Consider the following 16,043-nt stretch of genomic DNA (forward strand, 5'->3'; position numbering starts at 1 on the left):
CGCGCCCATTCTACACACCTGGGCTGCTCTCCCCGCTGGCCACGCCCCCCTCTTCTCTGTTTGAAAAGCCGGTCGCCTGCACAGACCCACGGATCACCTTCAAACTGTTTTGTTTGCCGCCAAGCTGCTCACTGGATGAAAGCGACCTCCCCAGACGAATTCCTGCTTTAAACTCCCCAAGACTTTGCCGACCTCGCCGGACCCGCTTTGCGGGTCCCGCAGCGCCTTGTGACTCAGAGGCTGCTGTTGCTGTGGGAGCTAGTACCAGAGGCGCGGGCAGGTAGAAGAGCCGGTGGGGCTGCGAGCACAGGCAGGGACTCCAGTCTCCAGGAGCCCCTGCGCGCCCATTCTGCACACCTGGGCTGCTCTCCCCGCTGGCCACGCCTCCGCTTCTCTGTTTGAAAAGCCGGTCGCCTGCACAGACCCACGGATCACCTTCAAACTGTTTTGTTTGCCGCCAAGCTGCTCACTGGATGAAAGCGACCTCCCCAGAGGAATTCCTGCTTTAAACTCCCCAAGACTTTGCCGACCTCGCCGGACCCGCTTCGCGGGTCCCGCAGCGCCTTGTGACTCAGAGGCTGCTGTTGCTGTGGGAGCTAGTACCGGAGGCGCGGGCAGGTAGAAGAGCCGGTGGGGCTGCGAGCACAGGCAGGGACTCCAGTCTCCAGGAGCCCCTGCGCGCCCATTCTACACACCTGGGCTGCTCTCCCCGCTGGCCACGCCCCCCTCTTCTCTGTTTGAAAAGCCGGTCACCTGCACAGACCCACGGATCACCTTCAAACTGTTTTGTTTGCCGCCAAGCTGCTCACTGGATGAAAGCGACCTCCCCAGACGAATTCCTGCTTTAAACTCCCCAAGACTTTGCCGACCTCGCCGGACCCGCTTCGCGGTTCCCGCAGCGCCTTGTGACTCAGAGGCTGCTGTTGCTGTGGGAGCTAGTACCGGAGGCGCGGGCAGGTAGAAGAGCCGGTGGGGCTGCGAGCACAGGCAGGGACTCCAGTCTCCAGGAGCCCCTGCGCGCCCATTCTACACACCTGGGCTGCTCTCCCCGCTGGCCACGCCCCCCGCTTCTCTGTTTGAAAAGCCGGTCGCCTGCACAGACCCACGGATCACCTTCAAACTGTTTTGTTTGCCGCCAAGCTGCTCACTGGATGAAAGCGACCTCCCCAGAGGAATTCCTGCTTTAAACTCCCCAAGACTTTGCCGACCTCGCCGGACCCGCTTCGCGGGGCCCGCAGCGCCTTGTGACTCAGAGGCTGCTGTTGCTGTGGGAGCTAGTACCGGAGGCGCGGGCAGGTAGAAGAGCCGGTGGGGCTGCGAGCACAGGCAGGGACTCCAGTCTCCAGGAGCCCCTGCGCGCCCATTCTACACACCTGGGCTGCTCTCCCCGCTGGCCACGCCCCCGCTTCTCTGTTTGAAAAGCCGGTCGCCTGCACAGACCCACGGATCACCTTCAAACTGTTTTGTTTGCCGCCAAGCTGCTCACTGGATGAAAGCGACCTCCCCAGAGGAATTCCTGCTTTAAACTCCCCAAGACTTTGCCGACCTCGCCGGACCCGCTTCGCGGGTCCCGCAGCGCCTTGTGACTCAGAGGCTGCTGTTGCTGTGGGAGCTAGTACCGGAGGCGCGGGCAGCTAGAAGAGCCGGTGGGGCTGCGAGCACAGGCAGGGACTCCAGTCTCCTGGAGCCCCTGCGCGCCCATTCTACACACCTGGGCTGCTCTCCCCGCTGGCCACGCCCCCGCTTCTCTGTTTGAAAAGCCGGTCGCCTGCACAGACCCACGGATCACCTTCAAACTGTTTTGTTTGCCGCCAAGCTGCTCACTGGATGAAAGCGACCTCCCCAGAGGAATTCCTGCTTTAAACTCCCCAAGACTTTGCCGACCTCGCCGGACCCGCTTCGCGGGTCCCGCAGCGCCTTGTGACTCAGAGGCTGCTGTTGCTGTGGGAGCTAGTACAGGAGGCGCGGGCAGGTAGAAGAGCCGGTGGGGCTGCGAGCACAGGCAGGGACTCCAGTCTCCAGGAGCCCCTGCGCGCCCATTCTACACACCTGGGCTGCTCTCCCCGCTGGCCACACCCCCCTGTCCACCAACCAATGACAGGTACCAATAGCGTATAGAACTGACCACAGTTCCCGCTGCGCGGGAGCGCGCGGGAGGGCGCCGGGAGAAGCCCGGGACAAGGGCTGGACCGTCTGTGGCCGTCAGGGGCCGAAGGAGGCCGGGCTGGGCCACTCCTCTGTTATTTGCCAAACGGAATCACCTTACAGTAAGTGATATCAAAGTGCTGTATTTTGTGTGCGTGTAGTGGAGCAATGTCTGCCTCCACAAGTAGTGTCATTTTGACAACTCCACCAGTCGAGACCAGACCACTGGCAATTGGTCCACTGGACAAATTCTTTTTTAACCGCTCAGTTTTATCCATTGACAAAGAGCTATCACTGGCAGAGAGGCGCACCGAGCGCAGATTATCCATTGAACTACTCAAAAACTCTACGGACAAGCACCCTACTCAAACATATCCTGCCTTGGTAACACCATTATCCTCAGTAAATCTCCCAGCCGTAAATGAGCGATTTGACGGACCCACAATTGTAACAAATAAGGACAATGTTACTGAACTGATCTCACCCTGTGGGAGTCATATTGATCCTACGTTGCTTTCTGACTCAGGTGCCCAGGCTGCCTTGGCTCAATCCAAGCACGGATCTAAAAGGGAAAGGACTGCCATACCGAGAAAATGTAAATTTGTTGTTAAACCCCCACAAAAGCATAGGAAGTTGCATAAAATTATATGTACTAGAGGGGTTGCCACTGAAGCAAGTTGTAGCACAGAAAGGGTCCAGAATGGGAATGTTGTTTTATTGGATAGTCAAGTCCCTAGAAAGAATATTTCTGCTGAGATAGGTTCCCCAACCGATGACAAGCTATCACCGCTCCCAAAGCTCATCCCTGAGCTAGAAAAGCTGCTTAGATTAATTCTTTCCCCGATAGAGGATCGAATTGCTAAACTCTCTGATCGACTAGACCACTTTGAGCAGGCAACGTTAGATAATTTCTATTCTACAAAATCATTGATTAAAACTCACGCTAGGGCGGATGTAAATATCAAGCACCAGGGCAATACCAACTATGCTACCCAAGATAAGGGAAGAAGGCCACAAACTAATCCCCCATTACCGCCCAAGTCAGGTAGCGCGATTGTAAATAGAACTGCCAAATCTGCTGAACCAGTACATCCAGGCCCTGCTCCAAATCCTCTTAACACTGCAAATCCAGTCCAGTCTGTGGTGCACCAATCGACAACAATACCAATTCCTCCCTCTGTTGTTGGGCCAGGGGGTAATGTATGTCCTTCAGTGGGCAAAGTTACAGTACCTACCCAACCAACTAATAACCAGTTAGCACCAAACAAACCTGCACTCCGCCCTGTTCCTACAGTTACCAAATCGATCCCACCACCCTTGATAAAGCCACCACATAGGAAACCCCCAGTGAACCTTACCCCAGACTCTTTCCCCTATGTAGCGGTCCTCATAAATGTTCCACCATTATCTGTAGGACAGAGAGAAACCTTCCAGATGCTTAAAAACAAGATCATGCACTGGTTAAGGGAGAATCGACCTCTCCCTGGAGACGTTGATGGGTTAATCTTAGGGGTAAGGAGAATAGATTGGATAGGGTACACAACTAAAAGCCTGGGTGGGGATTGTATTGTGGTTAACTTTCAAGATCCAAGGGTGGCTGGATGGATAACTAGACAGGGATGGGGCACAAGCAAGGGAGGTATTGGAATTGTCGATCTCACCTTCTTTTACCCCCGCCCAACCAGTGTATTGACTAGCCTGCTTAATGAAACCATAAATCCCCCCACTTTACCATGGCCAATTATTCCGATACCAGCTCCACCTCCACAGCCCCAAAACTATACTACATGTATGAATTATAACCCTCCTGTCGGATGGCAGGATCAAGGATGGGGATGTTGACAAACCCCTCAACACCTGTGCAGTAGTGTAGGAGGAATTACCGATGTCTTTAAAGGGAGCCGGAAAGACCATGATGTTATTGCTGGTATAACCACAATTGTTGGGAACATTGGAAAGGAGAGTCTCACTGTGGTGGGAGGAGGTGGGATAGCAAATACTAATGCTGGTGTTGGGGAATTGTCCACACCAACAGTAAACACGGTTGACGATATCAATGGTGGTTCTGTGAAGGTCATCAACAACATTGAAAACCCAATGACTTCTCAACCATGTTCCAACAATAACATTTCCGGTGGGATCGAGCGTAGCTTTGGTATGTTTCTATCCTGGAATATTGCTGGGTTGGGTAGCAAGCTAGACTCTCAACCTTGGGTGGAATTCATTAATGGGTTTGATGTCTGTTGTTTCCAAGAAACTTGGGCTTGTGACCCTGTTTTTCTTTGTGGCTATTTAAATTTCTATATACCAGCCTCCAAAGGCGGCAGGGGTCAGCCAATGGGAGGTCTTACAGTATGGATAAAGCAGGACCTGGACATCTCTATCAAAATGTTGGATTTGGGAACTAGCGATCTACAACTGTTAAGAATCTCATCAGAAAAGGGGGTTTTAATGGACTTGTATAACGTTTATGCAAGAGGCAGTAACTCAGCTAATTCTTCCACTCTTGAGGTGCTGTCTGCCTCCCTAGAAACTAAGTCCCAAGATAGTAGGGTAATAGTAGCCGGGGATCTTAATAGGACTTTTGAACCTCTTGACTGTACAAATGATCCCTTAGGGAAGGATGAGGATAATCTTTGGGGAGTACCACCTTTATGTTTAAATCCCGTCACGCGGTGGACAAAGGACATCCTGTTACTAAATGCTATTTGTATGGAGCACGGTTTAAGAGCCCTGAACGGGAGAACCCCAGGGGACAAGGAGGGCAGTTGTACTTTTGATAACGGCAACAGCAGGAGTAGAATTGATTACGTAATATGTAGTCTCCAGCTGTGGCAGGGGGTTATTGATATGGCCATCAAGCCTAGAATAGAAAGTGATCACAACCCCCTTTGTGTGACCCATAGGTGGTGGAATGTGGGATCTGAAAACTTGCATTTAAGGAACGACCAGATCCCAGTTATGGCCAATGATGGACGTAGGCTAAAATGGCCAAGGGTACTGGCAAATGATGAAACAATGACCTACATTAACCTTGAGGTGGATAATGCAATTTCAGCCATGGAGGCGGTAGATTCCATAACCCCCGGGGCTAGGGATATCACAGATATCCATAATAAGTTATTTTCCCTCCTCAAACCATGTTTTCTGACTAAGACCAATAAAGGGAGAAAAACTCCGGACTTTGGTAGGTGGTTCAATTGCCAGTGTAGATCCGCACGATTGGAATTGGGCCAAGCCATTAGAAATAGGGACAGTGCTGCAATTAGAGTGGCAAGGAAATTGTATAAATTAGCCATTTCCCAGGCCAAGAGGAAATGGGACGAAGACCACTGGGCCGAATTAAAGGGGGCTGCTAGCAGCAAGGATTCTAGGCTCTTTTGGAAAATCATCAAGTGGGGTAGAGGAGGTAGCCCCGCAAGACCTGACAACAACGTAGCTGAAGATGCCTGGGTTGAGTACTTCAGACCACAATATGCTGAAGTTATGCACCCCGGGATGGGGGAGGGCATACTGCCAGTCTTCGCTATTGACAACTTGTTCTCCCTTAAAGAAGTAGAGAATGCAATTAGCTCTGTAAAATGCGGGAGAGCACCAGGGTTAGATGGGATACCCCCGGATATCTTCAAGCATGACATGAAGCGATGGGTGAGGTATATTTTTCTGTTGGGAAACGCTCTAGCCAAGGGGGGGGTGGTTCCCGAGCTATGGAAAGGAGCAATCATTATTCCTATTTATAAAAAGGGAGATCGTTCACTCCCCGCCAACTACAGGCCCATAAGTTTGATAGCAACCGTGCAAAAAGTAATGGGGAGAATGGTTACAAATCAGCTTATGGATTGGGTGGATGACAACAACGCTCTCTCCCCATACCAGGCAGGATTTAGGCGAGCAACCAGCACAATTGACCAGGTCTTCCGCTTTACCATACTGCGGTGGAAGACGGTTCTACTTGGCAGAGGCTGCCTGTATGTCGCATTTGTCGACCTGCGGGCGGCATTTGATTTGGTCCCCAGGTTTAAGTTATGGCTGGTCCTGCAAAAACTGGGGATTCCTGCTGAACTGCTCACCCTAATCATGCGTCTGCACGAATCTAATTTCGCAAGAGTCCAGTGGGGTGGGAATGGCGAGTCAACATCGGACTTCCCGGTGGAAAGGGGGGTCCGACAAGGCTGTGCCATGGCACCCTTACTCTTTTCATTATTCATTAATGGGATTGTCGAACGAATGTTGGAAGCAAGTATAGATGCGCCATCGTTAGCGGACGTCAGGGTCCCGATCCTGATGTTCGCTGACGATACCCTGATCATGTCAAAAACCCCTGCTGGCCTACAACGCGCATTAAATATATTTGATGCTTTTTGCAAAGAGCACGGCCTTGAAGTAAACGTGGGGAAGACGAAACTAATGGCCTTCTCCCCACACCATAAAATTTATCCTAAGGTAACCCTGAACAATAGCAAGTTAGAGACTGTCAAGGAGTTTACATATCTAGGGGTCCAGATAGCAGAGGGCCCAGGTTGGTCACATACCTGGAAAAAACGGCCCTAAAACACCATCAACTATCAGGTGCATTGCGGGGGGAACACCGAAAATCCAAGACGAAACCGATCAAACCTGCCCTTATAGTTTATGATGCGAAGGTCTTAGGCGCGACCTTATATGGTGCAGAGTTATGGGCTTGGGACAACCTCTCGACCTTACAGACATCTGAAAACAGGTTTTTCAGAGGATCACAGGCCTCCCACAGAGCACCCCCCTAATACCATTGTTCCTGGAGTTGGGTAGACGTCCAATTAGTGACAGAGCGCGATTGCGCCCTGTTCTCTATTGGAGACGTCTTTGGACAACTCCAGAGATTAGGCAATACGCTGATGGTTTCCTCTTGATAATCAAGGAAGATAACTTCCACAAGATAAAGTGGCTAAAAAACTTAAGGGCCATGTTAATTAACCTTGGGTTTTCCAATCTTTGGATTAATCCACAGGGGGAAGTCTTCCCAAGCAAGGAAGCCCTCAAATCACAATATTGGGATTGGGTTGGCAACAATCTGCTGAGAGGTGTTAGGTCTGACTCTATGGCGGGTCGCTTCCTGGAGACAAAAATATATCCTATCTTAGAAAATTACTGGGACACTATTACGGTCCCAATGGATAGGAAGCTAGTCTTCCAGTTAAGATCTGGTTCTATTCCCCTAAAAAAAACTATCTGCAGGTTGGCAGAGGTCCACCAACATGTCATGCCCAGTATGTGAAACAGCTGTGGAAAGCATAGGCCACTTTCTATTTGTCTGTAAAGCCTACTCATCACCTAGGAGGGTATGGCTTACACCTGTATGTAAAAACCTTGGAACGCAAGACAGCGCAGTGGCATTGAGAATTTTGTGCACATCAACCCAAGAGTCGATAGTTATTGGGGTAGCCAAATACTTGGGGTGGGCCTGGGCAATTAGGCGGCGATCTATGGGGGGGTCCAGTTAATCAGGTTTTTAATTGTTTTATAAAATCAAAAACCTAATTTGTTATATATGTAAATCTTTTTATGCCGGTATTGTATGAGCTTGCACAAAATGTTTATATGAATTTGTATTGTAAAATGATATGTTTTTTATTCTGTCATGTTCTATTTTATGCTGTGCTTTTATGAGAAATTATCTCGAATAAAGCTTGTACAACAGCAACAGCTAGGTTCATGTTTACATCAAAGTGTATTCAAAATTGAAGTTGTGTCTAGCTCACACAGAGTTTAGTATAATCCCACATATTTTCCTTCTCTGTTTAAGGTCTGATATCTTGAATCCTAATGGATGTCCTAGTGAGATATCTATATAAAAACAGTTGGAAGATGAGCTTCCAGCTGTCTTATGTTGTGAGCACATAATAAACTGGAAACTGAAGACAAGTTTTAAAACCTAGCTTTGATGAATGGACTAAAAGAGGAGTGTATTTTTATTACAAGAAATGTGGACATGTAGGCTACATTCCTGCTGAGTACAACGCTGTACATGGTTTTACAGAAAGTTTTATTCTGGCAGGAAGAAAGGACAATGTTAGTAATGGTGTTTCTGTATTTTCATGAAATACAATATATCATTTGTTAACGGATGACATTTTAAAAAGAATTAATGAACAACTATCCAAATCATAGCTGTCTAACTGCTCATCTGATCTTCCCTACTCTCTCCAAGACTTACCATCTGTGTCCTTTAAAGACCTGGAAACTCTGGCAGCAAAGGTGAAATCAGGATCCCCTGATGATCCAGTAAAATCGGACACCTTCAGGAAATTCCAGGACTGTATTATGACGGAGGGTAGAGAAATAATCAATAGATTGCTCCAGTCGTCAGTAATTCCCAAATCTTGGAAACATGCCAAGGTTGTTCCTTTACTGAAAAAGCCATCACTGGATGCATATTTACCAGAGAATTTCCGGCCAATTTCCGTACTTTCTTACTTGGCCAAGCTCATGGAATCCCAATGTAATATCATCCTGACCAAGTATTTGGAAGCTAATGAGATTTTGGACAGGTCACTAAACAGGTTCTGGCCTAAGCACAGTATGGAATCCGCCTTGTTGGCAGTTACAGAGCAGCTGAGGGCATCGCTGGACGAGGGCAACACCTCGGTACTGGTTTTACTCGATCTGAGTGAGATCTTCGACACAGTCTTCCATGAGATTCTGACCCAACGACTCAGGAGATTGAGGTCAGCGGCAGGGCCTCGGCCTGGTTTGGGTCTTTTCTATCCGATCGCTCCTTTCAGATGCATGCCCCTCCCTACCTGTCCAGCACTTATCCCCTCAGCAGTGGTGTCCCCCAAGGCTCTGCTCTGAGCCCCACGTTGTTTAACATGTACGTCCGCCTTTTAGCCCTCCTGGCCAAATCCGGAAGATCAACATGATATCATACGCGGACGACACGCAACTGTTATTGACTTTCACCAATAACCCAGCCCAAGACCAACTGAAATTCCGGGACAATGTCTTGGCCATCTCAGATTGCATGGCGGAAAATTACCTCCAAATTAATTCTTCAAAAACAGAGGTGCTTCCGGTTGGCCGGGACCCCCACAAATGGGACTACCAGTGGTGGCTCGCTGCACTGGGCACTCCACCCCAATCGAAAAGCGCAGTTAAGAATCTAGGGGTCCTGATGGACAAGTCCCTCTCCTTCGAGCTTCACGCCCAAAAAGCAGCAGGTACATGCTTTGGCCACCTACGTGGTTTCAGACCCATTCTGGGGTTTTTTGATGCTTCCATCCGACAAGTGATTATTCAATCAGTGGTTCTGTCACGTCTTGACTATTGTAACGAACTGCTACAGGGCGTACATAAAACAGTCACTTAGAGACTTCAACGGGCATAGAAAGCGGCTGCCCGCATTCTTTTCGCCCTCCCTAAGCACTGTCACACCTCCCATCTCCTGTACCACCTACACTGGCTGCCTATTGAACAGAGAATTCAGTTCAAAACTCTCTGCACCACTCAGAAGATTTTACACCGCCAGGGCCCCCAGATACTGCAGGGGCTCTGCACACTATATGTGCCAACACGAGCACTGCGCTCTGCAGATCTGCATCTGGCCTGCAATCCAAGGGTGCGCAGGAGCAGAGCGGGTGCGCTTGATTATGTCCAGGTCATTCCTAACATAGCATAACTATGTGACCAAAGAGGCACAGGGCTGAATAGCCCCAGCATATGACTATTATTATTCACTCTCCTTGACTGGGTAACTCCTCCAGGTAAACAAGTACAATTTAACTGTTCATAGCGGCACTATGTATTTCACTGCAACTCTTTATGAGAAAGCAAACATGTGATCCATCTAAAAATGAGACCTTTTCAAGGTATCTGTGTAAGTGCCCTCCAAGATGGACATCAACAGAGTACTCAACTCAAACAGAATATTCTTGACAAATGAATACAAGGACACAAAGTTGACAGAAGCCCACCAGGGTATAAGTGCTGAGCCATGTAATGGCTTCATTTGTTTAGGCAACAGGTATTGTCCATCCTATATTGAATCACAGTCAGAAACACAAAGGACACCACTGAGTCCCTTGCTGACTCTTTTCTAAATATTTTGAATGATATACTGAATGTGCATAGTTTTATTTAAGAATGCTATCTGACTTCTGACGTAAAAATGGGTAGATAACAATACAATAAAATGTACCTCTGAATATCATTTTTATTAGTCATTTGTCTTTCTGCATAATTTGTCTTTTCTTACCACATAATTTTGTCACTCCTACCTTCCAGTGGGCCTATGTATAGGCATCCTATACTACCAAGTGAGTACAACACAAAGAGCAAAAGAAAAATACTAAACAAAGATTTTTAATTATTGTATACCTGAAATTCTTCACCGGTGCCTCCAATTATGTCTCTGAACATTTTGCTGGGATCTGGGATCGGAGGACATATTAGAATCTTGAGCCTTTGAAGAAGAAACAACGTTTCAGATTAAGAATTATTTTTCACAATTATGAGATTCAACTTCATTCAAAGTCTCTTCTTTGTTGCCTCTTTCACGCACCTTATGCAGTTATGCATTCACATTTTTATTTGGTACCTATATATGTCTTCTTGCTTAAAGCCTCAACAAACTGCTCTACATGCAGACTGCCCTTGAGACATTCCCCTACACTTCTGAAACATATAAGTAATAGTGGCATTGCCGGATGCTTGTTTGCAGATGATAAATTGGCATGCCCAGAAATGGCAGTTCCCTGTGCAAAATAAATTATTTAATTTGTAATTGCCACTGAAAAATGTACGACAGTTCACAAAATAACAGCAACGTACAGATCTGAAATATTTAAAACTATATTTGAATGCAGTACCTTTTCAGGAACACAAGAAGCAGTATTGTGGCAATTGCTGCAATTAATGGAATTGTGATAAGGAGAATGATACGAACCCTCCAGTCATCATCACGATGTTCACCTAGAAAGAAAAATATTAAGATTACTTAAACGATTACTTAAAATTTCCATGACTCGAAATGATGCCATTCACACTTGTACTGTCCTCTGTGTACGCCACCATGAAGTTATGCCCTGAATTTATATTTTCAGAGAACATTGTGGCAACAGATGTAATGGACCCGCATCTGTCGAAAGGGGGTGGGGTGGGGGGGAGATACGCGGGTATGTAAGATTGACAAGAGTAACAGTAACAAACCTTATCAAAGTGACATTAAAACAAAAAAACGTGTAGGTCCTGTGATGTCCAAAAGCATCAGTACATTTTTTTGAAGGCAAACATTTTTTTTGAGAAATTCCTTTTGTGAAAACCAACTACCTCTAGTACCACTCTGCAATGAGAAACAAAAACGGCATAGCTCATATAGTGTTTCCTGTTTGTTAAATAGGTGGGCCGAATAAGACTGCCTTCTCTCTTCTGCTACTTACTTCTATGTTTTTCAACACGCAAACAACATTTGACGAAAGCAATCAGTCTGGCTTTGAAGTCCTTACTCAAATAATATAGAAAAATTTACTAAAGTAAACAAGTTTGCTTTCTGCCTAAAGTGCATCTGTGACCGAAAGAAATTAGTGTGTGATTCAATGTAGTCTTGAGTAGTACATTAGTTCCTCGTGCAATGCAAGCCAGACACTCCACAGGAGGCCAAGGGCCATATGTATCAAGCCTTTTTCGATTCCCAAAGGCCGGAAGTCGGCGAATTCTGGACTTTGCGAATCGCAAAAGGCTGTTTTGCATTTTTTGATATGCATTAAGAAAATCGCAAAATAAGGAATCGCATAAATTTGCGATTCCTTATTTTGCTATAGCATTTAAGGAATCGCAATTTTGCGATTCCTTAAATGCTATGTATGAAGCATTTTTCTATAGCGAATTAAGCTTAAGAAATCGCAGTAATTTGCGATTTCTTGTAAAAATGCACAAATAGGCATTTTTGAATGTGGCATGTGACGCACATACATGCCCATAGGGCATGTATGTGCGCCATATGCACACACATGCTGATTTCTGGGGTGCAGCAGGGTGTCCTTGAGACACCCCTGCACCCTTGAAATCAATCTCATTTTGCTATTAGCAAATTGTGAATCGCAAAATGAAATGTATTTCACAATCATTCCTATGGGCCTCCTGGCCCATAGGAATGAATGGGAAATAATTCCTTATTTGCGAATTCGCAACTTGCGAATACGTAAATAAGAAAGATTAAGGAATCGCAAAAAAAATTCAATTTTTTACATACATACCGTTTTGCGATTTCTAAATAGCGATTCCTTAAAAATCGTTATTTAGTAATCGCAAAACGGAACTATGATACATATGGCCCCAAATGATGCACTAAACAGTGAAAACCATGTGGGAAAGAGAAATATTGATACGGGTGGAGTCAAATACCGCTCTATGCACATTTTAAAGGGTTGGTAACAACAGATCGCTTAGACAACTGTGCTTCAAGCCAGGCCTAAAAACGATCCTTCTATTTCATGAAGGTACCTCTACCATACACCTCAAGAGCTGGAGCTCAGCCTGTGTGTATTATTGTAGCAGTACTTACCTGGTGCATTCCCAGCTAATTAGAAACAGACTACTGAACAATGGACAACAACCCTAAACTTTAATTGTTTAGAGTGAAGCAGGTAACAGTAAGGGCCACTGTTTGTGTGTTTGGGGGGAGAAGGGGAAAGCTTATTCAGATGTGTTTACTGCTTCTTTCTGAATTGCAGAAGGGCGAGGGCAGAAAGGATTTTGATGGGGATGGTGTTGGGAGCCCCTGGGTGCAAGTATGGAAATGCTTACATCCTAAACTTTTCATTCTTGCACCTCTACATTTCTCTGGTGGCTATATCTTGTCTTCTGGTGTGCACTGTCCGCTTTAGGTGGTTAGCTTCTTGACCAACTATGTAGGGGAATTGTTTCTAATGGCTTGTAAGTGATATATATCGTCTTAAAGGTGATATGGAAGTGGCAGGGGAACCAAATAAGTTATTGAGCATTGTGGTGATGTGGCCAAGCCTCTTCAAGCCCTTCATTATATATGTCTCAGTACACTTGAAAAATACAAGCACTGAAAAGTTTCCAAATTTATCCATAAAGTCACCTCGAACTCCTTTGTCTGTAAATCAAGTCAAATCTATTAAGTGAATCACTTAAAGTTATTCCTTGGCTTCACCTGCTCTGAACAGTTCTCCTGAAATAAGAAGCAGCTACAATTGCTCTTTAAACCACATAGTTAGGGTTCCCTGGTGAGCTTCACATCAGTAATTATAGATGTTCCCTTCTTCCTAAAAAAAAGTGCCTCTGTTAGGAGAACACTCCCTTGAATGCGCGAGTTATGCTTTTTTAGTGAAATTAGGCTTTGCCAACCTCAGTATCTCCATGATCACTGCAAGGACGCAAATATGGAGAAACAATCCAGTGGGTGAAAAAACGAGATTATGGGGCAGATTATGGTTAATCTGCTCTGGTGAAAGAAATCCAGGCTATCACTATGTAGATGGCATCCCTTTGTTCACTCCTAGCTAGGGCAAGGATCTAGGCAAACCTATTTTCTTTAAAACGGGGCCTACTATAACATGCCCGAACTAGCTTTTCTTTTCTATTAGTGTTCTTAACTACCACCTTGATATGCTTCATCAGGTATACATAAAGGGGACCTCGCCAGTGGTTAATCAGAGCCGAGGGTTGCCGGGGGGTGGGGTGTGGGGGTGGGGGGAGTGACGGGGTTTACCAACACTTTTTGTTAGGGGCCTGCACCTATTTCTCCTCATTAGACATTTCCCCAGCGCTAGAGAGGGAAAACACAAAAAACAGAAAGACAGAGGCAGAGTAAGACAGAAAATCTGTCACCAAGTGTGAAATCAGAACTGTAAGAGTGAAGTGCATTCAGGATTATGCACCCTCAGCATTCAGCACGCTGACATTTTATAGCACCTCAGCAGCTCTTTAGGCACCAGAACTTATTATTTTACAAATAAAGCAGTGGACCCCCCTATGTTTTATCTCACAATTTTGCACAATCCATTTGCACAGACCATTATGCTTCTTGTGGTAGCAATGTCCTACTATATACTATCATGGAAGGATGTTTAGGGACTTCAACGGCTTTGCCTAGCGGGGCACTGACATCAAGACTATTGAGGCATTACAGTGTTTTTTTACGAAGACATAACAGTATATCAATAGTGCAACAATGTATTTTCCCACGCTTACAAGCAATATACTGCCTCAACACAAGCAAGTATCGGTTTCCAATGATCAGGTAATAAAGAGTTTACCATTAAGAATACACAAATATTACCTATGTACTATAACATTATAATGGTTCCTTTATAGTTAATCTTATAGTGCTTGCAGATTAGAATGACAACATTAGCATGTGTGTGCCTTCATATGCCTGGAAAAACCTTACTGGAATCACCAGGGGTGACATAGGAATAACAGTTGAATCGAAAAGCTGTCCAGTCACAACACTAGTTTTGTACTGATAAATGATCTCCTTAGAACCTCCATTAAACGGTCAGCGATATATGTGGAGCTGGAAATCTTAATTCAGAGAAGCCGAAACCCCCACAGTGGTGTGTCTATGTGTCGGCCTTCCAGGGATTTGAACACATGACCTTCTTATCACCAAATTTGACAGTGACCAACGTTCAAGTCAGTAGCATCCAAACAATTCAAGATCTGCAGTATGTTTGACATCTATCTGTGCATTTGTCAGCGACAGGCGTTTAAGACATTAATATCCTAGCAATTCAGTATCTGCACACAGCTTTACATCTGCAATGTTGATCAAGAATAATTCAGGACGCTAGAAAATGGCAATCCTCCTAATCCACATGTCAAAATGACTAATTTAAGAGCTATTCAAAGATATTTAACAACTCCCAAGTTTGAGACCATATATAACTTTACAGCCCAAACACAGATTTGTGAATATATCAAAGTACCCAATGAAAGAAGTTTAGAATTAAGAGTACAATATTTATCTGGACATTACACTTTTCTCTGAATGAAAAATGATAATAGTTCACAGCTGCTCCTGGTTTACATGCACCACTTTAATTTAATAGCGGTACAAAACATACAACAAAACGGTCTTAACAAACGGAGGTGCGGGGTTTACGCCTCTGCCTCGCCTACACCTATATGTGCGGACGTAACAGGAAAATTAACTTCTTTTTATTAAACAAAAAAGTATTAAACATATTTTTAAGAGAAATATTAATGTACATTAATTTTAGATATGTGTTTTAAATATAGAACCCAAGTAAACATGCTACGGCCTTATTCACTTAATTTTGAATTAAATATGTAGATCCTTTAAATATAATAAATTAAAATAATTTTTATGAAGTTTCAATTAAAAAATAAATTGCCAGAATATAATTTGGATGCATTTTTTAAGTAAAAGCTGTGAGAGGACTTATTTACAAGAATGTAATTATATTTTAATAAAATGTATACCTGCACTAATTTGTAAATGCAAAAAAAGTAATAATATTTTATAATTAATTAAATACGCACTATTTTTATAAATATATTCTTTATATTAATTTATATTTATTTGTATTTGTAACTATTTAACTGTTTTTAAATAATTTAACATTATTTCCTATGGGGTTTTACTTTAAATCCCAAACTCCATTATTTTCTAAGGGAGGGTGTTGAAATAAAAGTTATTGATCATGTGTGGTGCTAGATTTACTCCAGCTCAGAGCTGGACTACTTTACTACTGTTTGGGGTCTCTTTTTGGCTACATAAGCCATAGAAGTGCAGTTTTTGAATAACTATGGGCTTACTCATTTGTTGGTGGGTCCTCCCTGAACCTCTCCATAGCTTCACCTAAACCCCATTTTCCAGCCACTCTCCTGTATCACATGTACGTGAGTGGAGACTCCGCACTCGGGTGGAGACC

The 16,043-nt window shown here is 45.0% G+C and overlaps 1 protein-coding gene across 2 annotated transcripts in view; it reads right to left on the bottom strand.

Annotated features, from left to right (window-relative positions):
* IL13RA1 (interleukin 13 receptor subunit alpha 1) overlaps positions 1 to 16,043 on the bottom strand; it is a 246,991-nt gene that overhangs the window by 29,568 nt on the left and 201,380 nt on the right. For both annotated transcript variants that reach the window (XR_015295297.1, XM_086918715.1), the window contains exons 8-9: positions 10,989 to 11,091; positions 10,498 to 10,582 (exon numbers count right to left, since the gene is read on the bottom strand). Coding sequence is in view for 1 of the 2 variants with exons in the window: in XM_086918715.1 (XP_086774841.1) it covers positions 10,498 to 10,582; positions 10,989 to 11,091 (188 nt within the window). In the remaining variant the exon portion in view is untranslated. The remainder of the gene's footprint in view (positions 1 to 10,497; positions 10,583 to 10,988; positions 11,092 to 16,043) is intronic.

The sequence above is a fragment of the Lissotriton vulgaris genome, chromosome 4_1 (assembly GCF_964263255.1).
Source record: "Lissotriton vulgaris chromosome 4_1, aLisVul1.2, whole genome shotgun sequence".
NCBI lineage: Eukaryota > Metazoa > Chordata > Amphibia > Caudata > Salamandridae > Lissotriton > Lissotriton vulgaris.